The 27,798-nt window shown below is 35.5% G+C and overlaps 4 protein-coding genes across 7 annotated transcripts; 3 read left to right on the forward strand and 1 right to left on the reverse strand.

Annotated features, from left to right (window-relative positions):
- The first annotated feature begins 8 nt into the window (after positions 1 to 8).
- LOC133862480 (arabinogalactan protein 41-like) lies at positions 9 to 826 on the forward strand. The gene is made up of 2 exons (XM_062298318.1): positions 9 to 243; positions 525 to 826. Exons 1-2 carry the CDS (start codon positions 135 to 137, stop codon positions 596 to 598), a joined length of 183 nt encoding a protein of 60 aa, XP_062154302.1. The 5' UTR covers positions 9 to 134; the 3' UTR covers positions 599 to 826.
- Positions 827 to 2,486: 1,660 nt separating this feature from the next.
- On the reverse strand, positions 2,487 to 9,209 carry LOC133857912 (mitochondrial carrier protein MTM1). 4 transcript variants are annotated; one of them, XM_062293321.1, is made up of 11 exons: positions 9,084 to 9,209; positions 8,556 to 8,824; positions 7,966 to 8,055; positions 7,389 to 7,517; positions 6,980 to 7,039; positions 6,623 to 6,793; positions 5,424 to 5,523; positions 4,166 to 4,257; positions 3,918 to 4,067; positions 3,623 to 3,681; positions 2,487 to 3,087 (listed from the first exon to the last, which is right to left on the reverse strand). In XM_062293321.1, exons 2-11 carry the CDS (start codon positions 8,793 to 8,795, stop codon positions 2,955 to 2,957), a joined length of 1,224 nt encoding a protein of 407 aa, XP_062149305.1. In that variant the 5' UTR covers positions 8,796 to 8,824; positions 9,084 to 9,209; the 3' UTR covers positions 2,487 to 2,954. The 4 variants fall into 4 exon arrangements, with proteins under 4 accessions (XP_062149305.1, XP_062149282.1, XP_062149299.1 ...); XM_062293298.1 differs by having other exon boundaries at positions 4,166 to 4,260; XM_062293315.1 differs by having other exon boundaries at positions 4,166 to 4,260; positions 8,556 to 8,820; positions 9,084 to 9,158.
- Positions 9,210 to 13,954: 4,745 nt separating this feature from the next.
- On the forward strand, positions 13,955 to 19,161 carry LOC133861544 (low affinity inorganic phosphate transporter 4-like). The gene is made up of 2 exons (XM_062297332.1): positions 13,955 to 15,379; positions 18,967 to 19,161. The coding sequence occupies exons 1-2, from the start codon at positions 13,955 to 13,957 to the stop codon at positions 19,159 to 19,161; spliced, it is 1,620 nt and encodes a 539-aa protein (XP_062153316.1).
- Positions 19,162 to 24,003: 4,842 nt separating this feature from the next.
- Positions 24,004 to 27,508, forward strand: LOC133857935 (plastid division protein PDV1). Its single transcript, XM_062293331.1, has 2 exons — positions 24,004 to 24,493; positions 26,674 to 27,508. Exons 1-2 carry the CDS (start codon positions 24,149 to 24,151, stop codon positions 27,187 to 27,189), a joined length of 861 nt encoding a protein of 286 aa, XP_062149315.1. The 5' UTR covers positions 24,004 to 24,148; the 3' UTR covers positions 27,190 to 27,508.
- The last annotated feature ends 290 nt before the right edge of the window (positions 27,509 to 27,798 follow it).

The raw sequence follows: 27,798 nt of genomic DNA on the forward strand, positions 1-27,798 counted from the left end.
CCTCGCACCCACATTCACCACCACCACCCTTAATTCTCTCTCTCTCTTTTCTACGTTAAGGCTCTCTCTTCCTCTCGATCTCTCTCTCTCTGAGAAGTAAAAAAGACAGAGAGAAAGAGAAAGAGAGAAAGAAAATGGCCGTTTCAGGGGCTTCATTCGGATTGGTGGCTATCATTTTCTTTCTCATCTTGCAAATGGCTCAGGCACAATCTCCCGCTCCCGCGCCCGCGCCCACTAGCGACGGTATCTTTTCTTTTTATTCTCGTGTGTTTTCTCTTTGATTTCTGATCAGCAAATACTTGAAAGCATAACGCGTTTATATTAAAACAAGTTTTACTTACTTTTCCCATACTTGTTTTTCTTTTTATTATTATTATTTTTAAAGGGCCAACCAAACAACCTGGAAATATATGTTTGGAATCAAAACTTCTTCATCCATTTTTTTTTTTTTTTTTTTCAAGATTCTGTAAATTTTCATTAACAATGATGATGACGACGCCATATGTTCCTCTCTGTGTTTGCAGGGACCTCAGTAGATCAAGGAATAGCATATATGCTAATGCTGCTGGCGTTGGTACTCACCTATATCATCCACTAATGCACTCACTCCACGCTTCGTCATCCCCTTAGAAGTTTAGTTTTTATTTTTCATCATGGATGTATTTTACATTATGTTGTTAGGAAAAGGTGAAAGAGTGTATTTGGAATGGGTGGTATCCACCAACTTGGGGAAATGGCGGGGAGAGATTTCATCAAATTAAAGCCCTATGTATGTACTTAATTTCATACCCAAATGACAATTTTATTTTATTTTATTTTTTTTTCATTAGAGGTTTTTTGAAAAAAAACATATTTCCACAACTTATCCCATAATTCTAGGGTGGTCTAAATTGTCTAACTACCATCGACATTCGATCTGGTGACAACTACCACTAGATCGGGTGATTCCAACACCGCCACGGTGGAGGTTTGGAGGTGGTGTCTAGGGGTGGCAATTCGTATTCACGTGTTGGATTCAGGTTGTGTCAAAACATATGTATAAGACTATATAGATCAACTCTAACCTGACCTATTTAATTAAATAGGTCAAACACCTCAATCCTAACCCGCTAATTTCATGTTGAGTTTTGGTGTGCTGTGGCCATGATTAAAACTCAAAGGAGAAGTTAGAGAAGATGGAAGAGAATGATTATTTTCTAGTCAGATGATTCTCCCACTTTATACACATTCATCCCCCCATATTAGAAGCCTACAAAATCTCTTAAAAATATGTTAAAGCTTATCTCTTATCTTCTAAAGATAACAATATCTAAATCTTATATCTTATCTTCTAAAGATATTCTAAATCTTATCTCTTAATTAACAATATCCAAATATAACTAATTAAGGAAAATATTAAAAATAAAATAAAGTCCTAATATAACTAGGAAGGTGGTATTTTTAACTGGACTTTCGTGCACAAGATCTAAAAACTTCCGCACATAGACCACTTATTAGAACGTCAACTTCAAGCCCGATTTCGACCTTGATTCAATCAGTACCTCTCAAAACGCAAGACATGAAAGTTGTATATCTTTTTTCTTGGTGTTCCATAGCATCTTGAATCATCTCAATCGGAGCTTGGATGAGAGAGTTATGCCCAGATTACGAAGTAATGTCGAAACTATCCAAAATCGACCAATTAGCTTTGTTTTGCATTTAACATATCTATTTGCATCCTAAATCAAAATAAAAGAATAATGAGTACATTTAGGCATCAAATAAGGATAAGACTAAACATTAACGGAGAAAAATATGACATTTTGCATTCTCATCAGGTTTGTAGGTCGTGTTAAAAATTGTCACTCCTAAAAGCCGCATGTCAAATTCAAGTCGTATTAAGGCACGCGTATAAACTATATAGGTTAATTCTAATTCAACCCATTTAATTAAATGAGTTAGACCCATTAACCTTAATCTGTTAATTTCATGTTAGGTTCATGTCAAATTCACGAATCATAAAAAAAAATTATCAACCGTAACCAATTACCCTCTCTCATTTTAGCTCCTCCTCTCTACTCCCTAACGTGGCAGTGCGTACGGCTACATTAGGGAGTAGAAAGTAGGAAGAAAAATGGGAGTAAAAGTATCGTTACTATAGAAAACCCTTAAATCATTTTATATTAGAATTTTACAAGAAATTATTTTCTAAGAAAACACTTCCCATTGGAACGCTTGTTTTTTAATTTCTAAGCCAATAAATAATTCCACAAAAGAGAGAAATTCGAAGACATCATATGAGAAATATACATCTGTTCATACGGGTCCTAACTCTAAGTATGAGAAATTGACCCAATTTACTTTAGCTTGCAATGGTAGTGAATTCCAAACTCATCCGGACAAGAAAGGCTCCTTCCATTGATAGGCTTAGAAAATGCATTCTATGTTACCAATAAGAATGGATGATATTTTTATCATATATTTGCTCTGTATCTTGTAAAAAAGCATTGAGTCAAAAAAATGTTTTGTTTATTATTATTATTTTCGGAAGAAACATCACTGCAAAAGTGAAGAAGCCTTTACAAAGAGAATTCTTTTTGGCTGCCTTAGTAACATGCCACCTTTTTAATAGGTGACATTTTTCAATTCGTTCCAAATGTCATTGAATAGGGAGTAAACCCAAATGTCACAAAATTTCTGCTCCGACCGAGCAACAAATTAAAACCTAAGAACCAAAACTGGGGGTGAGACGTTAGATTCTGTCCTTGAGGGCCCTGGAAGAGCATCAACCATGGACAAAAGTATCAAGACTGCATAAACACTCTTTGCATGCTATGATATCCACAGAACAAAAACTTGTATGATTTCAAGGTCAAGTGGCCTCTCCGCCAAGTCACCAAAATTGCTTCCAGCCTTCCACAGAGAAGCAAGCCTCGAAGAAGTCAAAACTGGATAAAAAGCAGCTCCCGCCTATATCATGAAGTTGCATAATGGTGATGTAGAACATATTTCACAACTTCATAACATGAAATCACAATCCCAGCTGAAGGGCCTGCACGGCCAACACGGGGACCAACTCCAGTAAAAAGTCCCTTTATCCCTCCATCTCTGTTTCAAGCAAATTTAGAATTCAAGAGTAATGTAGGAAAAATCTGATCACTGTATAGCTATAAATACTTTTTTTTTTTTTTAATAAGTAATTGGTTGTTTAATTACCATCCAATGTCTATTCCGCTGAAAATGAAATATAAGAAGAATATTTTTAAAACTTCTGACAGTAGGGAGGCATGGACTTCCAGAGTCCTTGATACACATCTAGTAAGATAACAGTATAGGAAATTTGAGCAATTATGAACACAAACACTAGAGAATAGAGACCAACAGAAAATACCAGACTATAAGACAATAAACCTAAATCTTAAGGAAAATCCCAACCTTTTGGCCCCACTCTATAATAATGTTTAGCAATTACAAGACCATTTTCCAAGTCTTGACATATATAGGTGAACCTTTTTTAACCTCACGTCTCCAGTTTTTTTTTTTTTTTTTAATGATGAAGATCATGTCTCCTGATCATAAACCTTTTATTGTAAAATAAAAATAAAAATTAACTGTATAATTATATGAAGTAGTAGTGCTATACCTCCAAATCTCCAAAAGAGTTTGCCTTGTTGTCATTCTTAATTGCCTGACTGGATCCTTCTGAAAATTTCAGAGAAAAAAAAAAAAGATGAAAAGACAACACACATATATAAGTAAATGTAGTAACAATTGAACCCAAAACACCATCCACCTCTAAATTCCTACAACAGTATTGGAACTCAAAACTTCATAAGTAAAACCCTCAGATATTGAGAGAAAATCCGAGCAGAAATCAATGCAAGTGTAAATCTCTGCAAACCAAACAAAAGCATAAGTTTCATTCTAAAGAGACGAACCTCAATCTGTCTTCGAGTTTTCGCAACATCTAGAGGACATGTAGCACCAGCAGCAAGGCTTCCTGCAACAAAACCAGCAGAAAAATTTGCCCCAAGGATACTCAACACATCAGCTTCATCTCCCACCAGACCAAGGAGTTTTCTCCTCATCTGTACAAATAGAGAACAGACATAATCATCAACAATTCAACATGTATACACAGATCCCAGTATACATGTAAAAAACTGTTTGAAGAATAAATTCTTACCGGTTCAAGAGTTGACCAATAGATTGCAGAGAAGGGAACATCTCGAGCAAGCTGAGCTCCCATGCCTGTCCAAAGGACACGGTAGCCTTGAACTGCTAGAAAATAAAGAGTATGTTAATCACAACTGAAATGTATGGGTAAAACAACAAATCATTATGCGCAGAACTGCCAGCATGAAAATAAAGATACGTAATGAGTACAGTTGATGTAGAAATTCAACTCATATACCAACAAGGTCATGTGTCCAGTCAGCAAGAGTCTGGGTTACTATCAACAACCCAGCTAATCACGATAGTAACATTTGTGAAGAAATTGGAGTCTATTCGCGAGGTGTTTGTGGAGCATTATGAATTCTATTGGTGATGGGAGTCTGATGATGTCCAATGTTTTTATCTTATAGTTTTTATGTCGTTACGATTTCCTCTGTTTTTAATTTATCTACGTTTCTGTTTAAGTGTTACATCTAGGATGTGAGTCTAATAAGTTAGGGGGTTATATAAGGTGATGTAACGTTATGATTTTAATCAATGAAAAATATTTGGAAGTTAGTATAAATATTTGGGTTGAGACTACTCTACAACATTGGTGAGACTCCAACGTTTTTGTGTGCGTGAGTTTGTGAAGATCTGCTGCTATCCATGTGTTTTGCTACCGGTGCTATGTCAATAGTCCTTTCTTCTGTCGGTTTCTAATAGTTTGACTATAACTAGTTCAGTTGATATTTTGTAGAGAGGATTAGGATATTGTATATCAAACTGTCACTTTCAGTTGATATTTTGTAGAGGGGATTAGGATATTGTATATTAAGCTGTCGCTAACTTATACAATCTCAAAAAATAACTCCATCTGAAGAGAGTATAGTTGAATCCTTATCAGGATGGACATATATGTCACAACTAGAATTCTTTTACAAATATAGTTTTATGTAGAAGCCTAAACCGCCAAAACATAAATCTGGTATTTTGGTTTGAAACTTCAGAAGTTCCAAAAATGATGAACTTTTGTGCCAGACCAACATTTAATCTGATCGCAAGCCCTACGTCCCAGACGTCTAGTGTTAATGGACAACTTTAAAAGAACCAACACCATGGTAGATGGTACTGAGATTAGCTTTTCCAAAATCTACTTTAATATATATGGCCTTTGGGCCATTATATAGAGTCAAAATACCAGGGAACAAGCACAATTCTTTTGTGTTAACAGAAGCTTTCCAATCATGCCAAGTTTAGTACCATAAGCACAAGAAAAGTCAACTTACAGTTGCTTTGAACACTAGTGCTCTGGACATGTGAGATGACCCCAAGAAGAGTCTGCCAGACTCCAGGAGGCTTCATACCAGATTGGGTCACCTTAAATGCCTATTGTCAGAACAATGAAAGATAAGAAGCCACCACAAATGGAATTAATCATGTACACAAATAATTCCAACAAACGCAGAAAACATAATTCAAGAAACCAATGACAAATTTGTAAAAATTATTGCATTCCAATCTCACTGTTAACCGATATGCATTAAATAAAAGCTTTCCAAAAATTCGAAAAAGGCCCAAATAACATCCCAACTCTTCAAATGAAGGTTTTTATAGGAATTTATTTTTCACAAGTTCTTTTGATGCCAAAAATCTGATTGTACCAACAAAAGAGATATGAGACACACATTTGGCCCTATAATTCCTTAAATAATGAGGACAGAGAGAATGTACTGAAACAGATGCAAGCAATAGATTAAATAGAAAATGCAACACTAACAAGGAAAATCTATCAACAAATAGGCGACAATATTGATAAAGATTCTACATTGACTAACTCCTCTCTCATCAGGATTCATAATCTTTTCACAAAGAAATAAACAGAACATGACAAGAGAATACACAGTTGTAGTTAAAACATAGATAATTGGCAAGATGATGAAGGCAACATACATAAATACACAAACCAAAAATATAAATGAGAAGTCAAAACTTCAAGTTTAACATGAAATATAATTACTATTGGTGTCCTCTCTCTGCAATTTTTTTATTACATATTGTTTAAGAACCTTCTGTTTTATCAAATTCCATATCAACCCTTCAACAAAAACTTGACATATTTACTCTAGGAATCAACATTGACTGAAACCAATGCCAATTCATGCTTCTTATAGATTCATAAAAATTACTCCAATGGTTTTAGTATCAATCATACATAATCTATTGGGCCCCTATATCATGGTAATCAACCACATGTCCACCGCAAGTACAAGCATAGAATATAAAAAACACACATCTTGGCTGTGTACCCAGGGACATAGGACACCAATCTGTTACTTCCACACTACTTCCATGTTCAAGAAATACCCAAGGTCCTTACTATAGAGTAGTGTCAAGATTTATTAGTTACAACTCAAGACAAACATCATCCACATCCAAACTTCATAGACAAGAAACTATATAATGAAAAAATCAAGATTCAAACTACCTGCATGCGAGTTTTAGCCAGTTCAATAGGGTAACAAGATACACAAGCTAAAGAGCGTGCCAATGAGCCTGCGACTAAGGGGGCATACGGAGTCACACTTGGAACATGCTGTCCAGTAAATTCCTCTAAACAATTGCGGAATACGTCATAGCAAGGCAGGTAGATTCCCACCTGGTTGTGAAAGGAAGAAAAAGGAATATGAGTAAATCTCAATTGAAGCATACTCAAGACAGAGTTTTGTACACCCCCAAATTCCAGCAATGCAATCCATTTACAGCAACCCCCCCCCCCCCCCCCCCCCAAAAAAAAAAAAAAAAACAAATAAATAAATAAAAAATAATAAAATCAGGAACTTACTGTTGGTACAGCAAGTGCCAGACCTGCATTCGTGCCTCTCCATAACCTGGCGAATCCTTCCTGCAAAAAGTACCCTCCCATTAAACCATTGTGGTCGTAATGTACAGATACCACCAAGATGAGCACTTAAACAGCAGAAAGAACAGATTACAATCTGAAACACAAATTAAAATGTGTTTTACATCATTATAGAAAAATATTTAGCGCCCACAAGTTTCAAATTCTCAAAAGAAAAATCATGCCAGCCTCTAAACCCAGCAGTTGCATCAGACCAGGATAAGCATATACAAGCACAATATATCCTCATGAAGCATTAAAGCAGAGACATATGAATCATAGCAAAAGCATTATTCTCCCCCTAACAACATACATTTTTAACTATATGCTCAATAATTATAAATCCACTAACCTGACGAATAATTTTGTAGAAGACATCTAGTGTTCCTTTGTATTGAAAACAATCAGGAGGACATATGGACACAGTGCCATGAATTCCAGCACGTGTGCAAGACGGAGAACATCTTAGATCGGCAAACATCTGCGCCAACATATGGCAAAGGAAAACTTAATTGATTAATGGTTGATGATAAACTTAATCAAAACAACAATGCTACCAATGTAAAAAAGATATGGCATAACCATTAGTAAAAGGAGGGTCTCCTAACATCTGGGTAATTCTTTCCCTTAAGACCCCCACACCCCAGAAGAAAATTAGAATAAAAGATACACAAGAAAAGAAAGGTGCATTAAATGTTAAATGCCATTTATAGTTGCAACGGAACAATATATTTTAAGGAGTGCTCCAATCCCCCCCAAAATTACAGCTATCAGTCTGTTCAGGTAACCTAAGAAACTCTAGCCACTCATGTTTAAGCTGGAACATCAACAGAGGTATCAACAATATGTTATAATAAGTTCTAAATTTTCAATTTAGCCATCGAACAAAAAAGCTCTAATGATTGAGGGACATGATGCAGCATGCTTACCGTTCTTGGTCCAAAATACGCCATGCGACTAATGATATTACTTAGCGGATGTGAGTAAGCAACTCCTGCAGCCTGCGCCTGCAATCTTGTCTGACAGACAGAAAATAACAACATTGTTTGAGACTTTAAAGTCGACAATTTCTCAACAACAAAAGGAACAAACTTTTCTCTAATAGCCCAAATCAAAAGCATATCAACGAAAAACTGCGCTACATCAAGCAAAACAAATCCAGTAGCTACTAAAAGTTTTTCCTTAGCTATAACGCAGTGACACTGTGTAGGCAAAGAATTGCACCACACAGAGACCAAGAATTTAGAGCCACACTTACAATACGAAGAATATAGTTATGCTCTTCCAACAATTACAATCATATACAAAGAAAAATATATATATCAAACACAAAAGCCATATATTACATATTACAACACCAACGCTTCCATTACTCAAAACCTAATTTTTCCTTTCATTCCCCACAGTTCCTCACGAAACAAATATAAAATCAACCAAAACCCAATAAACAAATAAACTACTAATAATTTACACACACACACACACACATTGATTTTCTTTTTATTTGTTGTACTTTTACCTTGACAACGTCGAGAGGGTTAACGATTATAGCGGAGAGAAAAGCGGCGCCGGCGGCGGAGACAGCTCGCTCAGCGATCCCCAGATTCCCATCCGAACTACTGTTGCTTGAAGGCTGGGCCTGCGGAGCGCCCAATCCCAGCCCTTCTCTGTCCTCCACCGTCGTTTCCAATACCACCGCCGAATCGTACCCGTCCATCGTGTTCATCCACGGATTTTGGCTTCGTTCCGACTCCACCATCCTCCCTCTGCTCCTCTCTTAAGAACTTTCTAGAATTGATTTCGAGAGCAAAAAATAAAAATAAAAAACAACTTATTTTTTTTTAGGAAACAAAAGTTGATAGAAGCGAATAAGGAAAATCCAGTCATCACTAACCTGTTTTTTGATTTTCAGCTTTATATCGAAATGAAAAAACAGCTTAATTTTTTATTTTATTTTTTTATGACAAAACAACGAGGAAAAAAGAGCGTTTTTTATTTTCCCGGTTCCTTGGAGAAGAGGAAATAGGAGGCCAAGAAAAACGCTTACCAGAAGAGAGCGAGAGAACCGCGTGTCTTTCCCTGTACTTGGTGAGGCCACGTTTGTTGACACTTGACACTATGAAAACGCCTGCGCTCGACTTAAAAAGTAAACAAAAACACTTCTGGAAGCACCTTAAAAGTCAAGGCCGCTATTGGACTTGGAAACCGCAAAAGTGATTTTTGCTTATTGTAAAAACAAACAGAGCCTTAGGTTTGGCCGTTGGGCTTCTAGGGCTTTCTTTTCTATGGTGCTTAAAAGTTAAGACGAGGCGCGAGTCTCGGTGTGGAATAAAGAGCAAATTTAGGGCAAGGATTAATGAAAGAATGCACTCTTCTTTTCTTTTCTTTTTTTTCTTTTTTTAATAATAAAATTCAAATTTATTTTCTTAATTTTTTTATTTTTTATTTTTTTTTAAAAAAGAGAAAGAATAAGTTGACATCTTCATACTCTTTCAAATTTATAATTTAATCCATTTTTATTTTAGAAAAATGTTACATATCTAAATTTTTTTTTTTTATTTTTTAAAATTTGGTTCTCAAATGATGTATCATTATCACATGTGATTTATCATTTTGAAAAATGTATCACAATCTCTTGATGTAAGAATGCACTCTTTTTTTTTTTAATAATAAAATTCAAATTTTTTTTCTTAATTTTTTTTTTTTTTTTAAAAAAAGAGAGAATAAGTTGACATCTTCGTACTCTTCCAAATTTATAATTTTATTTGTTTTTATTTTAGGAAAATGCTTCACGTCCCAAATTTTTTTTCAAAATTTGGTTCCCACATGAGATTGTGATACATTTCCCAAAATGATAGATCACATGAGATTGTGACATATCATTTGGGAACAAAATTTTGAAAGAAAATCTTGAAAAGTCTAGCATTTCTCTTTATTTTAATTTTTTATAAAGAGAACTTTACTTATTATTCTTGATCTTTCATCACTTATTATTCTTGATCAATTTGCTACGTTGTCATCAAGACATATGACTAGTTGGCCGCGTAGCTAAAATAACCACTACCATAACTACTACTATAGACATGGGGCTAATTGCTGCATGTTTTGTAGTGCTTGTTTTGTTGTGTTTTCTAGCTATTCCTGTTTTGGGTTCAGCTAATTCATGTGCTTTTGTAACTTTTTTTTTTTTTTATCCCGTTGATTAGTCTTTCTTATTAATTAATTGTACTCTTTTTTTTTTTTCAAATGTACAACAAATTGGATACTCCGCCCCTCGAGCGCGTCAACCCTTCTTCAAGCGCTCGAGCGGTCCCCTCCCCTACCCGAGAGGACCACTCGAGCGGTGGGGTTGGGCAAAATGAAGCGCTCAACCATGCACTACTTGAGCTGGATCCGGATCCTCTCCGGTTCAGAGGAGCCGGTTCACGGCCTGGATCTCTTTAAAGAGATCCAAGGCCGTGAATAAGCCACGTGTTCGAATCGGAAAAGGAGGAGGAAAACAGAGGACGAAGCGCAAGATCCGAATACGGGACCCAAAGGCCAAAACCAGGTGGAGATCCGAGACGGAGTAGAGGATCTACTCCACCAAGCTTTTCGAGGCACTCCACCAGGTGCGTCAGAATTACTTGCAGGCTGGTAAAGTATTCAGTGGACACCAAGTTTGGGAGGAGACGGACCGGGTTCTCGCCATGTCGGCCAAGGGGCTGACCCGGTGGAGCCGGGCAATTCTGACGAGTCGACTCGGGATGAGACTCGGTGGTGGCAACAAGCACAAGACGGCGGCCAGTTTCAGGGAAGAGAGAGAGATTTGCCCAAAGGCTGGTCTTCGTTTTCAAAGAAGAGAACGAAAAAGAAGAACGGAGAGAGAGGAGAAGAACGGCCGCGAATCTACGTTTTCAAAGAAGAAAACAAAAAGAAAAGATGGGGAAGACTGAAGACACGATGGGTTTAACCCATTTTTTTGTCTTTTATTTTTTTGAGAAACACGTGGCTTATTCACGGCCTTGGATCTCTTTAAAGAGATCCAGGCCGTGAACCGGTTCCTCTCCAGTTCATTAGAACTGGAGAGGATCCGGATCCATTTGAGCTGTGGTCTACCAAGAGGGACATACATAGAGAACCCTCCGCTTGAGTTGCATGTGCTCGACGTAGGGCTCGAGTGGATCTATTAGGTGCAGACCAATTTTGATTTTAGTTTATTTTTTATTTTAGTTTAATTTTGACATATATATATATATTAGATTTCCAACTCTAGGATTTTTCGTCTTTAGATTATCACTAGGAAGTCTAGCATGAGTTACGCTTACCATATTTAAGAAAATGTCAATCTTTAGATTGATTCCAGCATTAGTTTCTTTCCTTTTGAAGCCTTGCTTTTACTATTATAAAGAGGTTCCAGATCATAATTGTATATATTGCAGGAGGAATTTTTTAGAAGGATTTTTGTGATATTAATAAATATTCGAGTTTCTTTGCTTTACAAAACTAATTCTTTAGCTTGTTAAGTTTTAGAATTGAACAGTACACAGTTCTTCTTTTCTTTCTCATCGCTTCTTTTCTTTGCTTAATCAACATGTTGCCGGCCTGCTCCTGAAGAAGATTCTTTCAAGCAAAAACCATAAAGCATCAGGAAATCATTACGTTCAGAAAACATAAGCCTTCATAAATCTGTACAAACACGAGTGTACTAGTGTGTTATTTGGTTAGTATTAATTATAGGAAAATGTTAGATTTACAACACCAATACAACAACTGCACAACAACCATTCACATGAGGGTGGGATCCACACACTGGGACCCACTCTCATGTGAGGGGTTGTTGTACAGTTGTTATGATGGTGTAGTGCAAGAATCAAATCCCTTAATTATATGGATATATGCTAAGAATTGATCAGTTGATTGGACGCTGCATGTACTCCCAAGTTTATGGAACTTGCGTGCAATAAGAAGAAATAGATATAGGTGATCTCGTCGGATGTGAAGAAGCTCTCTTTCCTCAACCTGGCCTTGTCAGATCGATGTCCTCCTATTACTTGACAGTGCCCTGAAAGGGTGTGGTGTTTAAATGACACCTGCTACTGTTGCAAAGAGGTAGTTTGGCAACTCATTTTCATTCTCCCTCTATTTTTTTTTTTTCACTTCTTTTAAAAATATCAAATAAAAAACATTCTAACTTTTTTAGACTTTTTATATCACATCAATTATATTTTATTATTATTCAAATAAAAAATCCACTACAAAACAAAACTTTTTCAATTTTCTATAAAACGTTCTCAAATTTTATATCACATCAATCACTTTTTGCCATACAACACATAAATATTTTACAACACAATTACTTACCAAACAAGTCAGTAAGGACCGGGCACGTGCATTAATCAAAGTGGAAAGTTGACTAATACTCAGCTAAGAATGTAAGAAGTGACTGACGGTGGGGTTTGTCCGGCTGCACGCTATGCCATATATGATTATGTGTTAAAGAAGCAAAGTAACTCTCACGAGATTAACAAGTATATATTCAATCATTGGGCTTTCAAAGGGCTTGACTGGGATGAGCTTTATCACAATGTGGGCCATCAGATTGGGCTTGTTGGCTTTATCTCAAACAAGCTTCGGAGCCCACTACCAAGAGAGATTATTCCTGAATACACCGCATGTCGTACACATACAAATGTATAATAGGAAAAATTGCCTGGAAGTGAAAATTATATGTATTTTTTTTTTTTGAGCATACCTCTTTCAGATGAGAAATGCTACATGTATTTAATTTTTTACAAAATGAGCCTTACTAAAATGATATGGAGCTTATTTATTGGTACTCGTATTTTATTAATTGTTTTGATAATCTCCAATAAATAAGCTCCACATCGATTAATAAAACTCATTTTGTAAAAGCTTAAGCATATATAGCATTTCTCCCTTCAGATATGGTCTCGTAAAAACAACCTAGGTTTTGGTTTGCCTCTTTAATGAATATTAATTAAGTAGTAAAGGTTTCATGAATATATATATATATATAGATTGTCCCTTTCTTGATAAACACAAGATTCTTTGGCCATTTCCAAACTTTGAGTAACGATACCAATTACAACGAGGACAGCTAAAGGCTGATCAGGCGGACGAGGCCAACACATATAAGTTTGATTGAAAATTACAAGGCAAAGACAAGGACTTAAAAAGTTTCAACAATTAACGTCAGGATCTATGTCCAATTATAAGCTTCAAGTAAACGAGTTATGGAGTCCTAGTTTCCAAGAAATCCATTAATTTACTATGCATGTAGAATTAATCTTAATTAAATCAATCATTTATTAGAAGTTTAAATTTTTAAAATAAGTAATGATTTAGCATATTTGGTATTAGAATAAAGATCATGAGTTCGAATCTTGTTTACGTCATTTACCTAACATTTCAATTAAATATTTTATGTGTTTGACAGAAGAAGCTAGAGTTTTTATTAGCTTAACATTTTGAGATAATTATAAGTAGTGATTTAACACAACCCACTGATATTGATGCATTTTCCTACTAAATACAAATTGGTACAAATATATAATCTATTGTTTTTAAAGAAGAAAAGAAACCTTTGATCTTAATTCCAAGTAGCTAGCTAGCAAGATGATCCATACAATTGCTTTCGGCTAGCTAGCTAATGGCTGGCTGATTAGCTAATTAATATAACAGTATACTAGATAAGTGATTAATTTGTCTTTATGTCTCTGTATATGAGGCATATCCTTAATTAATTTTATCTATGGAAAAAGAATATCCATTATATTCCTTCGTTAATTTCTTGTCGATTCTCCCAAAACTTAGTTTTAAACGTTTGTCATTTCTTGTCGATTCTCCCAAAACTTAGGTTTAAAAAGAGCAAGCCAGATTAATATGCAGAGTACACACTAACCCCAACAAAAGAAAATGGCGATAGCTGTGCTAGAAGCTCTTGACTCTGCCCGCACACAATGGTACCATGTCACCGCCATCGTGATTGCCGGAATGGGGTTTTTCACTGATGCATACGACCTTTTCTGCATCTCAACGGTCTCAAAACTATTAGGCCGCCTGTACTACTACGACCCCAGCTTGGGAATTCCCGGAAAGCTCCCCAAAAGTGTTAACAACGCTGTAACTGGTGTTGCCTTAGTTGGTACCCTAATGGGCCAATTATTCTTCGGCTGGCTTGGTGACAAACTTGGCCGTAAAAGGGTTTATGGCGTAACTCTAGTTCTCATGGTCATTTGCGCCATATGCTCCGGATTGTCTTTCGGCTCAAGCGCAGAAGCCGTAATCGGAACACTTTGTTTCTTCAGGTTCTGGCTAGGCTTTGGTATTGGAGGAGACTATCCCCTCTCCGCCACAATCATGTCTGAATACGCTAACAAAAAAACTCGTGGGGCATTCATCGCCGCGGTTTTTGCAATGCAAGGTGTGGGAATTATATTCGCCGGCCTCGTTTCCATGACACTTTCATTCATCTTCCTCAAAAGGTACGACGAGGTTCCATTCAACTCTAATGCACTCTTTTCCACGCGACCGGAGGCAGATTATCTATGGCGGATTGTGCTTATGCTAGGAGCCCTTCCGGCGCTCTTGACCTTCTACTGGCGAATGAAAATGCCCGAAACGGGTCGGTACACAGCCTTAATCGAAGGGAACGCCAAACAAGCCGCTGCCGATATGGGTAGTGTTCTTGAACTTGAAATCCAAGCTGAACAAGACAAGTTATCCCACTTTAAAGCTGCAAATAGCTACCCTTTGCTCTCTAAGGAGTTCGTTCAGCGGCACGGGCGTCATCTAATAGGCACAATGAGCACATGGTTCTTGTTGGACATAGCCTTCTACAGCCAAAATCTTACCCAGAAGGATATTTTCCCGGTAATGAGATTAACCAAAAAAGCTATCGAAGTTAATGCTCTCGAAGAAGTCTTTGAGACCTCGCGTGCCATGTTTGTCGTCGCATTGCTCGGTACCTTCCCTGGTTACTGGTTCACCGTGATCTTCATCGAGAAGCTGGGCCGGTTCATCATCCAGCTCGTTGGCTTCTTCATGATGTCCGTCTTCATGCTTGTAATAGGGCTCAACTATGATTACCTCCTGGAAAAGAATCATGCCTACATCTTTGCGATTTTATACGGGCTAACGTTTTTCTTTGCAAATTTTGGGCCTAACAGCACCACCTTCGTGCTTCCAGCAGAGTTGTTCCCAACCAGGGTGAGGGCCACATGTCATGCTATGAGCGCAGCAGCCGGGAAGGCAGGGGCAATGGTTGCGGCATTTGGGATACAGAACTATACTTTGGATGGTCAACCACCTAAGATTAGGAAGGCCATGACCATTTTGGCAGTGACTAACTTACTAGGATTTTTCTGCACATTCTTAGTGTCCGAGACCAAAGGGCGGTCTTTGGAAGAGATATCGGGTGAGGATTGCGGCGGCGCCGGCAACGAAACAAGGACTGCAGAATATCACGCGGAGGCTTAATTTGTGAAGGATCAAATTGGTCTCCTATATTTTAAAGAAAGCGCGCAATATTTATGAAATTAATGATCGAAGCATACGTGACAAGCCAAATAATTAAGCGCTCAGGAAAAAATAAATAAAAAATAAAAAAATCAAGTGAATTGAAAGTATTTGCTTAATACGGGTCTGAATGTGTCTTTGTATTCTCTTCTTTTTTCTTTTTGTTTAATTTGTGTGTTTTATTTTCTAATCTTTCCCCTGTAATAGTGGAATGTAAAAGTTTTTCCCACACCATGCATGTAGAATATTAATAAATTACTTATTTGTTATTTTTGCCTTCTTTTCCTCTGTAATAAGTAGAGTAGCTCGAGAAACTTCAAACACATATTCTCCAAACACATATATCCAACCTAACGATCAATTTAGACGGAGAAAGATTGAACCTAAAACTTCAAATAAAGAGATGAATAACAACTACTTAAATTAATGAGGTATTTGACATGCAGAGGGTAACAGTTTGGGAAGCTAAAGTATAATTAGCTTAATTAAATACAATATTTGCTGGCCATTTTCTTAGATCGATGAGTTAATTTGTTAAACAAAAGCTTGATAAGTCTCTAATCTTTAGATATATAGTAAATCAAACGAGGGCAAAGCATATACATAACCTGAGTTAAAAATTACCAGGCAAATGTTAGAACTCAAAATTATCGATTCTCAAAAACTTAGGTTAGGGTATATACATAGGAATAGAGCCAAAAATGAAATTACTATTCTTATAGAATAGTTATATGTTTTGTTGTTTAGGGTGTTTATTATTCCTGAGAATATCTATTTGATGAGAATGATTATTCTATTTAAAAAATGAGAGGAATATCTATGTCCCTATCAATCAAATATAGCCTTGATTTTTTTTTTTTATAGGTACCGAACTTTCACATTTTTTGAAAGAAAATATGTGAACTCCAAACCGTCTCAATTTAGGATTTACATTTTTCAGAAAGTCTCAATTAGAGGTTCTCCGTTAATATTTTTCTTGTTAAATCCTATCAAAATTTCCAAAATACCTCTATGTTTATTTTTTTTAAAAATAATTCTAAAAATTTTCAAAGATTCAGGCATGGGTATTTTTGTAAATTCTGTTAAATTCTAACCAACACCTAAATCCTAATAATTTTTTTTTCCCAAAAAAATATAGGGGTATTTTGGAAATTTTGATAGAATTTAATGAAAAATCCTAATGGAGAATCCCTAATTAAGACTTTTCGAAAAATTGATACCCTAAATTAAGACGGTTTGAAGTTTAGATATCTTCTTTTAAAAATTGTGAAAGTTCGGTACCCTTAAGTGAAGTTTTTTCTAAAAAAAAAATAATTTGGGGGGCAAAAAAAAGAAACCATCTCCCTGGATGATCGACCCGTACTCCAAAAGAAGCATCAGGGGTGACCATGGGGAACAAAATACGATTCAATTCTAGGGTTAAGAAATTTGGGCAAAATACGATTCAATTCTAGTTTTTCTTTTTTAAAAAATAAATAAATAATTACTGTGTTATGTTACCAAATGAAAGAACATGAATAATCATTCCGTTCTAACTAGCCTATTGTACTTTTAATAATACTCATTCACATTCCTAAGAAATCATCGTTCCAGTGTAACTGTGTGACAATTAATATAGCTTTAGAATTACATGTTCCACAAGCTCACCATATATTTCCAAGGAGCTTATTCATGCATATAACGCTTAATTAGCTTGGACTTGTACAATTTGCATGGGATTGCACGATAGCACGTCAAACTCTTAGGATTGGGATGTCCAGCAAAATTTGCTAACTAAATTAATAGCAATTGTAAGAGAGCTCAATTAAATAGAATCCACTTGCTCAAATAAATTTTGAACTGTTCCTACCTAGCTACTTGGTCATGTGAGTCTCATATAGACTCTCTCATAATTATTGTTCGAATTGCTAAAAATTCTGTTCCAAACTCTTAATATGTGAAAACTATAAGAAAAGTACCTATTAATATTGGAGAATGACATTGATCTTATGGGTTAAGATTCTGATATCCAAGATTTTAAAAATTAAGTACTGTAATTGGTTCGGTAAATTTTAAAGATGTCATGGGTCAAGTCTCATATTGATTGTGTACTAGCCGATACTCAGGGGCGGAGCTACCCCTGGGCCCCCCAAGGCCAGGGGTTTCTCCCCAAAAAAAAAAAATTCTTAAAAATTATTTAAAGTTTACACCTAATTGTTTTTTTTTTTTTTTTTAGTTTTGGCCCCCCAAATTATTATTTTTTTCAATTTGGCCCCCCAAATCCTAAATCCTAGTTCCGCCCCTGCCAATACTGGATTATATAACTGATTTTAGGGAACTTTAATTGTAACTTCAACTAGTCTTTTTTAATTTAATAAATGATGAGATAAAAATATTCTAACTAATTAATTTGAAAAGAAAATTTACGTGTTATGAAATATGGTACCCATGCAATGAATTCTAGGGGCCCATGATATTTTTATAACTTTCACTAATATAAGACCAGACAATACATTTAATTGTCTTTTGTTTTACAAAAAAATTGTAGGATATGTTATTGTATGTATCTTGGTGTAAACTTTGTCATTGATTGTGCCGAAATTTTAACTTGGCACGCTTATGCTAGCTCCAAAAATCATTCAAAGCCAAAATCTTTTTTGGTTTCATTGCAAAATAGCATAAAATATATGATCGAGAAATCATAAAGCTGTCACCCATAGAAAATAAAGTGTTTTTTTTTTTTTTTTTTAACTTTGATCTTCCATCTAGCAAAGATTTGTACAAGCTAGCTTTTCAGCTATAGCAAATGATCATGATTTGCTGGTTAATTAAGGTGACAGCATATATACAAGTAATTAATTAACAAATTAATTCGTGTTTATGCTCTTATCCTCATGATATGCTTAATTTATTGTATATATGTCTAGGCAAAAAGAATCTTCTATAGCTTCATATACCATAGTTAATTAGTTAATTTCTTGTCGATCCCGCCAAAACCTAGAATTAAACGTCCCTGATGATCATTTCATTATCGTATCCTACTATCCTTCGTAGACAAACTATAAAATGAGGAAGCCAGAATATACATGCACAGTACAGAAATTAAGCAGTCAAATAAAGCAGCCCACAAAGATGGCCTTAGCTGTGCTCGACGCCCTTGACTCTGCCCGCACGCAATGGTACCATATCACAGCCATCGTCATCGCCGGAATGGGTTTTTTCACTGATGCATACGACCTTTTCTGCATCTCTGCGGTTTCTAAACTCTTGGGCCGCCTTTACTACGCCCCCATCCCCGCAACCCCCGGAAAGCTCCCCCACAGTGTTAACAACGTACATGTCATGCTTTGAGCGCAGCAGCCGGGAAGGCAGGGGCAATGGTTGCGGCATTTGGGATACAGAACTACACTTTGGATGGTAAAACACCTAAGATTAGGAAGGCCATGATCATTTTGGCAGTGACCAACTTATTAGGATTTTTCTGCACATTCTTAGTGCCCGAGACCAAAGGGCGGTCTTTGGAGGAGATATCGGGTGAGGATGGTGGCGGCGCTGGCAACGACACCGGGGGCTCCGCTAGAACCTCGGTGTCTAGGACTACAGGAAATCACGGGGAGGCTGTGTGATGGTCAAAAATTGGGTCTGGTATATTAATTTTAAAGAAGCATATATGAAATGAAGTATACGCGCGTGACAAGTAAAATAAGTAAGCCAAAAGTCTCTGCTTTATATATATAGATGCGTCTGTCCTACGTAAGAATAAGAGCCGCTAAAGGGTGAAGTGGTAATAGTGAAAAGTAGCCAAGTAGGCATTATATACTTTTTTATATTTTTAATTTTTTTTCTAAGCAAACTGGGAAAAGGTTACATGGATCAAAATATCGAAAAACCGGTGGACTCTCCGCCTCTCCGGCGACAAGCCCGAAACAAAAATACGATGCCAAAAATACAACTAATTAAACTGTAAAAATGGTCAAAAATATAAATTGACCCGATCCTCGCTGAATGATCACATAAAGAGAAACTAAAGCAAAATCAAAGGGCATGGAACCCTTAGCAAACGACAACGAAGAAGATGCGGGTGGGGGATGAGCATTATGTACTTGAATGTGAAATGTTTTTCCTTACTTCAGAGAAAAACTAAATGTTTTTTTTTTTTTGTATAATTTTTCATTGGTGAACTTGCTAACTTGAAGTCCAATATAGACTTATAGTTTAAGAAATATTAGATCAAATGGCCCAAGTCATCAGGAACTCATCAGGTTCATTAATAAACATAAGAAATCCTTAGTCCTAACAAATCCAACCTGAGGTCTAGGACTAGTTATTATTCTCAGTCCAAACACGAATATACCGGATGCTTGACGGCCGAAAACAACATATGTAAAATTCCCAACAAGTACAAATTAAATTTGGATCCAAATACTTAGAGGTTGCCCAAAATTTGCTTGGAAAAGATGGGCCTAAGAGAGATTATCTCAAATTTTTTTTGCTAAATTGTTGACAATCTTGTTAAGTTAACAAAATTACTGAAAATCTTAAAACTAAACGAACTGCCTCCTTTTAAATATGTTTCTTTTAAGCATACTAGCTTAATTGCTTTGGAAAATGAGATATGGCTTAAGTGGTGTAAAAAAATATAATATGTGTTATAGTTTTTTCAACAGAAAAGTTTAATTTCATTATTTGTTTTTCACATAAAAAAATTTAAAATTAAATGTAGACTGTTTAGAAAATTAGATCACATATGGTTTAGTTTATATATGTCGCAAAATGGGCAAGTAACAATATCGTACGTGGCTATGAATATCTGTTTTGTCTCTGTTTTAAATGATAAATCCGAGATTGTTTGGGCATTTCCTTGTATGAATTGAAAGGCTATGTACTTCCAAACTTGTGCAACGATAACAACAAGGTGGACAGCTTAAGATGGATATTGCAATTCAGGTAGGGAATTACAGTCAATATTAATTAATCCGGGTCCCTTTCTATCTAAATTAATGAGGCATATTCTTCAGTAATCTGGCCGGTTACCCAAATTAAATATTAAAAAAAAAACAAAAAAGAGAATATATCTCCGTATATATCGTTAGATTTCATGTCAACTACCTCAAAACCTAGGATAAAGCTTTTGTAAAAAAAAATAACAATAATAATTAATTAATTACAAAAAAAAAAAAAAAAAAAAAAAAACCCTCTTCAGAGTCTTTAATTTTTTTATTTTTTTATTTTTTTGAAAGGCAGAGTCTTTAATTTACATGTGCATGTATTCAAGTTTTATGCTAATATCTTTTCAAAAAAGTTTTATGCTAATATGTATTCAAGTCTTTACATATGGTGATTTCTTTACCATTTCCTTCGTAATTGAATCTTGAAATCAGATTTCTCTATTTGATGGGTGAGTTATCTTCCCTTTGGTGGGTTAGTGTTAGAATATAAGATATAGTAATTATTTCTTATAGGATAATTACCTTATAGGATTGATTGTAATTAATTTAATTACCATACTTATTTATCCTAATTCTCCTATAATTAAATAAGAGTCTTTAGTATGATAAAAATATCAAGTGAATAATAGCAAAATATAACATTTACCATATTTATCCACTCTAATTTTTCTATAATTAAATATAATCTTTAGAGCTTTATTCGGTGAACTTATGTGATAAATAGAATTTTTTTTGTTTTTTTTTTATAAGACTACCAAAACTCTATTGTTAACCTGTGATCAACGAGGTCTACTTTTATTTTTTGTTATTCTTTATCTATTTTGTGAAAAATCCTTCCCATTCTGCGTCACCTCAAGTGCCATTTTATTATGGCTTTGTTCGACACATACCCTAGAATACCAGATGGTGTGAGTGGAGGTAAGGAGACTCGGGGCTCAGATAGAATCCGACGACTCAGATTGCAAGAATTAATTAATTATGGGGCTATATAAAGGATAAATGCATTCATGACATATGTATATATTATATTAATTTATATATTTATATATGTGAAAAGTCAAAAATAGAGAGCAAAAGGCAATTAATATTGGTTTTGGCTTCACGATCTCCTTTGTATGATTTTTGGGTATTGGCCAAACCTGCTGAGTTGCAAGTAGCTCACGGAAGAAGATCAAATGGTCCAAAGCGCTAAGACCACTACCAATGGTTTGTCTATTTCTCAATCTAAAATAATTAATTAAAATTTATTTTATCAAGTTTATGGGGAAGATTTTAAAATGCGCTATCCATTCGATTATTTATTTTTTAACTCTATATTTATTCTTTATAACTTTTTATTACTTTTTTTATTAATAAGTTGAAAGGTGAAAGAAAAAATAATAAAATAATTATAGATGAAACAATGCAACTCCACATGTAGAGTTGCACTGTTCACAAATTGAGGCTAAATCTATTCTAGCTTTTGAATAAATAAGCCAATGAATGACGTTTTTTACACTTTTATTATCTATTTTAGCCAAAAGTAAATTTTTAGTGGGCTTTTTATATTTGGCTTTACTCTAAAATTTGACAAAAAAATTATATAACGGGTTTTTTATCCAATATATGTTATATTTAATATTGGTCATAATTTTTTTTTTTTAAATGTAAATAGCCCAAAAAACAAAAATTAACTTTTTTTTAATATTATTCTCTAGTGCCAACATTTTTCCCTTTCCCTGTTATTTTATTTTTCGATCTTTCTCATCCCCAATATTGATCTCATCTCCTCTTCTCGTCACACACACGCACACAGAGACAGTGCTTCAAATCAGAGACCGTGGGTGACTGCTTCAAATCGATCTCGTTCGTCAGCAACTGAGATCCAAAACTTTCCTCAGGTATAGCACTAAATGCTTGCTTCAAACCTTTTTCTTTACAATTTTTGGTTCTTGTCTTCATTTTCTAGTGTTTGTGCCTTTTTTTTTCTTTTTTTTTTGGAATTGATTGCCCATCCGTTTGAATTGATGCATAGCTACTGTTTGAATTGAAGTTGTAGTTGGCAGAGAAATTACATTTTGGTAGATAGTTTCACTAATAAAAAATAATATTTAATTAAAGTAGATAAATATTTAGAGAGTTTGATATTTAGTGTATTTAAAAAGTAGCTAGCTTAGTTATTTTTTAGAGTTAAATTTAAAAAAAAAATTAAAGAGCCCATTGTAAATGCTCTTAAAGCAGATTCTTCACTATTTTACCTCACCAAGAAATTTAAAACCATTTTAATTAACTCTCTAATGCATGCAAAAATGGAGGTTGCAAGACCTAGGGATTTCAGCGAGTGCTCAAAACTCTAAGGGCCTTGTACGTATATCCCTTCAACAAAGAGAAAGGACCTTCACTTAAAAAGAAAAAAAGAAAAAAAAAGAAAGGACCTACGTACGGCGCCGTTTTCATTAACCTTAGGGTTGACCATACTCTAATCTCTATAAATTAAGGGTGATGAGGCCAAAGCATATCACTTTAGTTCAAAACTAAGAAAAATAATTGTAAAACTGGTCTACATAGTTGGCCTAATTTATAAAACACTTATTGCGTTTTTATTAGACCTAATGACGCTGACGTGGCAACCAAACAATTTCTATCAAGTTAGTGGATGAAAATCGACTTCAATTAATAATTTGTCAATTTCACCTACTACAAGGACATCTCAGTTAATTTTTATATCATAAGGAGTGAGTTGCAAATTAGGCAAAACTACATGGACTTGAAAATTCCCTCGATAGCAAGAGACTAGTAAGGGTGAAATTGACAAGGATCGATAGCATTCATTTTAAGGTTAGAATTTTAAGTTAATATATTTAATGGCATATATAATTTAAATTTTTTAGAAGACATATCAATGTTAACTTCATATATATATATATATATATATATATATATATATATAATGAAGTGGATACTCATCCTATTCCGGGTGGAACAAGGCATTAGCTTGGAGCCAAAGTCTCCAAAATTTTAAAAATTCCCTTCAAATAAATTAATATCAAATAGAACAATCAAATCAATTAAATTATGATTTAAGTAATTTTTCTTATTCCTTATTCTTCCCTTCATATATATCCTTATAACTCAATTTGGATAATTCTCAATTAACCTAAAAGAAAACCTTAAGGCATTTCCTTTATCGAGCCATCTCTAACTATGCATTTTTTTGCCTCTCCTTTAGAATTTAATTTGATTCTTTTTTAGACGGCTAAAAACCGTATTTTTCTTGTTACAGAATTTTATATAATCTTTATGAGATGGACCCCAAAAATTAAAGTTCCCTCCAAAAAAAAAAAGAAAAAAAAGAAGGTAATTTTATAAGTTTGCCCCTTGTCAAATATTTTTTGGTCAGCAATATCATGGACCGCAAGACTATTCAATCTCCTCTAGATAGTTAGCGAAGGAATCATATATATATATATATAGAGAGAGGATGTTAAATTATGTCGCCCTCTAGCAGCGCGAAAGTCACCGATGCTGATGCGGTTTTAAGAGTGTTTCCGTACAGAGAAATGAAAAAAGATTAAAAGTAAATCAGTCGTGTCATCAAGTAGGCGAGAATCGAAATAAATCCAAACAGTCCCTAACCAAAAGAAACGAACCCCTAGAAATTGAGGAATTCAGCACCTTTCCCCTCATGAGATGGGACATGGAGCTGGAGGAAATCGAAGCGATCCTCGAGAAGATCTGGGACCTACACGACAAGCTGAGCGACGCCATCCACTTGATCTCGCGGACTCACTTCCTCAACTCCGTCAAATCCCTGAGGAAGCCTCCAGAGAAGAAGAACAAGCTCTATGGTAGCAACAACACCGGCAACCTAAACGACGCCGGTAAGGAAAACGGCCCGGCCGGGTTCGTTTTCGTGAAGGATTTCCAGGGACCCGACGACGACGACGACTCGGCCATTCAGGAGGCCAAGAGCCTCAACGAGATTCGGACCGCGCTCGAGAACCTCGAGGACCAGCTCGAGTTTTTTCACGTGAGTCTCGCTTTGCTTTGCTAGGGCTTGCTTTGTTTCTTTCTATGCGATGTGAGTGCCTTTGGTTGAGTTCTGTGCGCTTCATTACTGAGAATATTGGTAATTGAGTTGTGCGGAATCGAATTTGATATTTTGAGTATTATATGGTTTTTATGGAACATTAAGAATTTATTTGATGTTCTAGGGTTTGTTTGTCGCTGTTTTTGGTTGGATTCTGTTTGTTTCCTTAGAAAATTGTGACAAAGGGAAAGAAAAGGTTCAAAGGACGTGAGACATTCTGAGTCTCATGCGGTTTTTATGGAAGTTGAGATTAGCTCGAATTATTTGGCGTTAGTTGCATCTCTAATCTTTTTTTTTTTTTTTTTTTTTTTTTTTTTTTTTTTATGAATTTCATGCATTTTTGGTTGGTTATGTTCTGTTTGGTTGCTGAGAAAATGTAGAGAGTGACAGACAGAAAGATGAGATCGTACTTGGATAATGGCTTTGTTGAGTTGAGGCAATTTGTATTAGAACGATGACGCTGTCTGATTTAGGCGTAAATGCTCAAAGAAATGAACTTGTGGCAAATGAATATGTAGATGGTTGCATGGGAGATAAAAGAAAACAAATAGAAATCAAAAGGGTATTTTTGTTATGTATTTGTGTTTTGGATTGAGCTCTGTTTGATTAGCAGGAAAATTGAGGGAAAAGGGAAGGGAAGGAATTGCATATTTTAAGGAAATTGAAAATTAGCTTGATGTTTTTGAGGTGAGTTTTATTTCTTGGGTTTCTTGCTGTTATCTGGTGTTTTGGTTACTTTCTGTTCGCGTAAGAATGGGGGAGAAGGAAAGGAAATATACCACTCTGTCCTAAGGTTCTCGTTATGTATTGGTAGCCAAAAACATTGAAGCTCTCTCCTCCAATTTCTCAAAAACAAATTGTAAAAGATTTGTTTTATCAGTCTTGAGTTATCTTGACATTAAGCTTATCTCATGTGACATATATATAAAAAAATATAAAGAGGATGCAAAAGAACATGGTTTAAATGCTGGAGTATTGAACCTGAATGGTTTCCTTTTCTGGCCCTTACTCGGGTTCAATTGGTTACAATAAGAATTACAAGATAGAAATCAGAGCCAGTTTGGGTAGACAGCAGCTTTTTAATGTTATGAGAAGCTCAGCTGTTTTGACAAGCAACCTTTGAGCTGCTTCTCAAAAGCAACCTAAATAGCAGAAGCCACTTCACAAACTTGACAAAAACTTGAAGAACCTCTGCATTACCGAACAGAATGTAGCTGCTTCTGCTTGTTAAAAGTTGTTGTAACATTGAGAAAGTCCCACCAAACAGCTTTTAACAAGCAGTTTCATACATATCTCATACTAGGCTGACCCAATTTAGTTCCCATACGCCAAATTAGGTCCAACCATGATCATAACACACTGTGGGTTCGCAGTAGGTAGTTTCCAAATTTTATTAAAAATAAAAAAAGAAAAAGTTTCAGAAAGAGAGAATTACAAGGTCAATAGCCAAATCTCTCTCTATCTCTTTTTTTTTTCCAGGACTTGGTATAAGAAAATTTTGCCTTATTTGATGCATAAATTGTATATGAGCTTCCAACCTGTTTCTGCAGCATTCAAAATGATGTAACTGCATTCAAAATGTTAGTCAGCTAAAAGATGGCATGCAATATTCATATTAAAGCGTGGAAGATGACTCAGGAATTGGAATTTGACAAGAGAGAAAGAGAGTAGTCAAAAAACTGTTTTAAAGAAGATGGCACGTACTGGATGATTGGAATCGTGGAGTTGGCTACACAGAACTTGTAATTGTTGGATGGACGTGGCATGTACCTTTCTTTGTCTCCATTTCAAGGAAGATTATGATTTGAAAAAAAAAAAATATATATCCTTCCAAGGCCAGTTCTCAAAGTTCTTTTCTCAATTTCTAGGGCTTTTTGGAGGGCTCTAACTGTTGAATGATAAGTAACGTTCTTTTTATATGCTAAACTATAACTGGAGTTTTGGTCCTAGAATGAGTAGAATGGAATGAATCTATAAAATACATATGCAGTTAAATAGTTGGGACAGGGCTCTGTTGACGTGATTTGTGTCTAGGTGCTAGAGTTTTGATAAAGAAGTGATATTTTTGTCCTTCAACCTTTTGCTTTTTTGTTTTTGACATGGTTTTTTCTCTTTCTCAGACTGTTCAAATACAGCAGCGGGCTGAGAGAGATGCTGCAATTGCCCGATTAGAACAAAGTCGAATTGTTCTTGCAATGAGATTGGCTGACCATCACGGTAAGAAGCACAAAGTCATTGAAGAAGCTCTGGCCTTTGTGGGAGATGTACGTGATGCAGGCCAATTCGTTTCACCTGAAAATCTATATGGTCCACCATATAGTCCATCTGGTGAGAAATTTGTGACTCGTGAAGGGAAGAGATCTAATATACTAATCAAAGCTTTCATTTCAAGTTTTGATTTTGCAAAGAAATCCCTTAAATTGGATCATATGGGTGGGATACTGGGCAATGCTGCTTTGGTAGCAGTTAGCATGCTTGCATGGCTGCATCTGCATCAGGTTGCTTATAGAGAGCATCCACAGAAGCGAGAAGATAATCTCGACAGCAACAGAAATATGAGACAACCTTCTTTGCTTGAGGAATCTTCTTCAAATGGTCGTTTGAGCCAGTTGGATGTGTTAGCAGGCAGGGGTTGAGGTGAAAAATTGAATTCTACGACAGTTGGTCAAATGATGTGAGGCCTTGATGTTATGATTCAGAAAACATTTGATTTGTTGTTTTTAAGCCACTTTGCATGAAAGCTTAAAAGGGTTTGCCAAACTAGTAATTAGGATGATCACGTGCAATTTGTAGAGTTTCATAGTCGTTTGCTTGTTTTTGGCCCTTTTCCACGAGTTTTATTTTGAATTCGTTGTGTATATTCCAACCTCTGACGGGGGATATAATCTGTACGTGGATGCCTTTTCTTGCGGTTTCCATATTTTATTCAATCTCTTCTCAATTGACATTTCTAAACGAGCATGTAATTACTGTTTTCCTTGGGCAATTCATTATCAATTTTCCAGTGGCCTTTCTCAAAGTCCCTGGATGTGGACTCTCTTCTGAATCAAATTTAGAATCACCTCTTTTTTTCATAGGTATTTAAAAGTGGTCTAGTTATATGCTTTAAAAGTGGTCAAGAAAATATTACGAACGTTACTTGTTGCTTGTATTGGGCTCCAATGTGATCCTGGCTGTTGGATTCAAATTCACGTGACTCCAGCTTGCTGGTTAATTTCTCATGGGCTGGATATCTAGCAATTTGG

The sequence above is a fragment of the Alnus glutinosa genome, chromosome 1 (assembly GCF_958979055.1).
Source record: "Alnus glutinosa chromosome 1, dhAlnGlut1.1, whole genome shotgun sequence".
Classification (NCBI taxonomy): domain Eukaryota; kingdom Viridiplantae; phylum Streptophyta; class Magnoliopsida; order Fagales; family Betulaceae; genus Alnus; species Alnus glutinosa.

What these genes read in the sequence shown, in the direction of transcription:
- LOC133861544 (XM_062297332.1), top strand. Translation starts at nt 13,955, where the DNA reads ATGGCGATAGCTGTGCTAGAAGCTCTTGACTCTGCCCGCACACAATGG. An exon ending in AGGCCATGACCATTTTGGCA is followed by an intron (nt 15,380 to 18,966) that starts GTGACTAACTTA and finishes AAAACACCTAAG; the next exon opens with ATTAGGAAGGCCATGATCAT.
- LOC133862480 (XM_062298318.1), top strand. Translation starts at nt 135, where the DNA reads ATGGCCGTTTCAGGGGCTTCATTCGGATTGGTGGCTATCATTTTCTTT. An exon ending in GCCCGCGCCCACTAGCGACG is followed by an intron (nt 244 to 524) that starts GTATCTTTTCTT and finishes CTGTGTTTGCAG; the next exon opens with GGACCTCAGTAGATCAAGGA.
- LOC133857935 (XM_062293331.1), top strand. Translation starts at nt 24,149, where the DNA reads ATGAGATGGGACATGGAGCTGGAGGAAATCGAAGCGATCCTCGAGAAG. An exon ending in ACCAGCTCGAGTTTTTTCAC is followed by an intron (nt 24,494 to 26,673) that starts GTGAGTCTCGCT and finishes TCTCTTTCTCAG; the next exon opens with ACTGTTCAAATACAGCAGCG.
- LOC133857912 (XM_062293298.1), bottom strand. Translation starts at nt 8,795, where the DNA reads ATGGTGGAGTCGGAACGAAGCCAAAATCCGTGGATGAACACGATGGAC. An exon ending in ATTGGTCAACTCTTGAACCG is followed by an intron (nt 4,068 to 4,165) that starts GTAAGAATTTAT and finishes CTATTTGTACAG; the next exon opens with ATGAGGAGAAAACTCCTTGG. An exon ending in ACTCTTTTGGAGATTTGGAG is followed by an intron (nt 3,088 to 3,622) that starts GTATAGCACTAC and finishes TGCTTGAAACAG; the next exon opens with AGATGGAGGGATAAAGGGAC.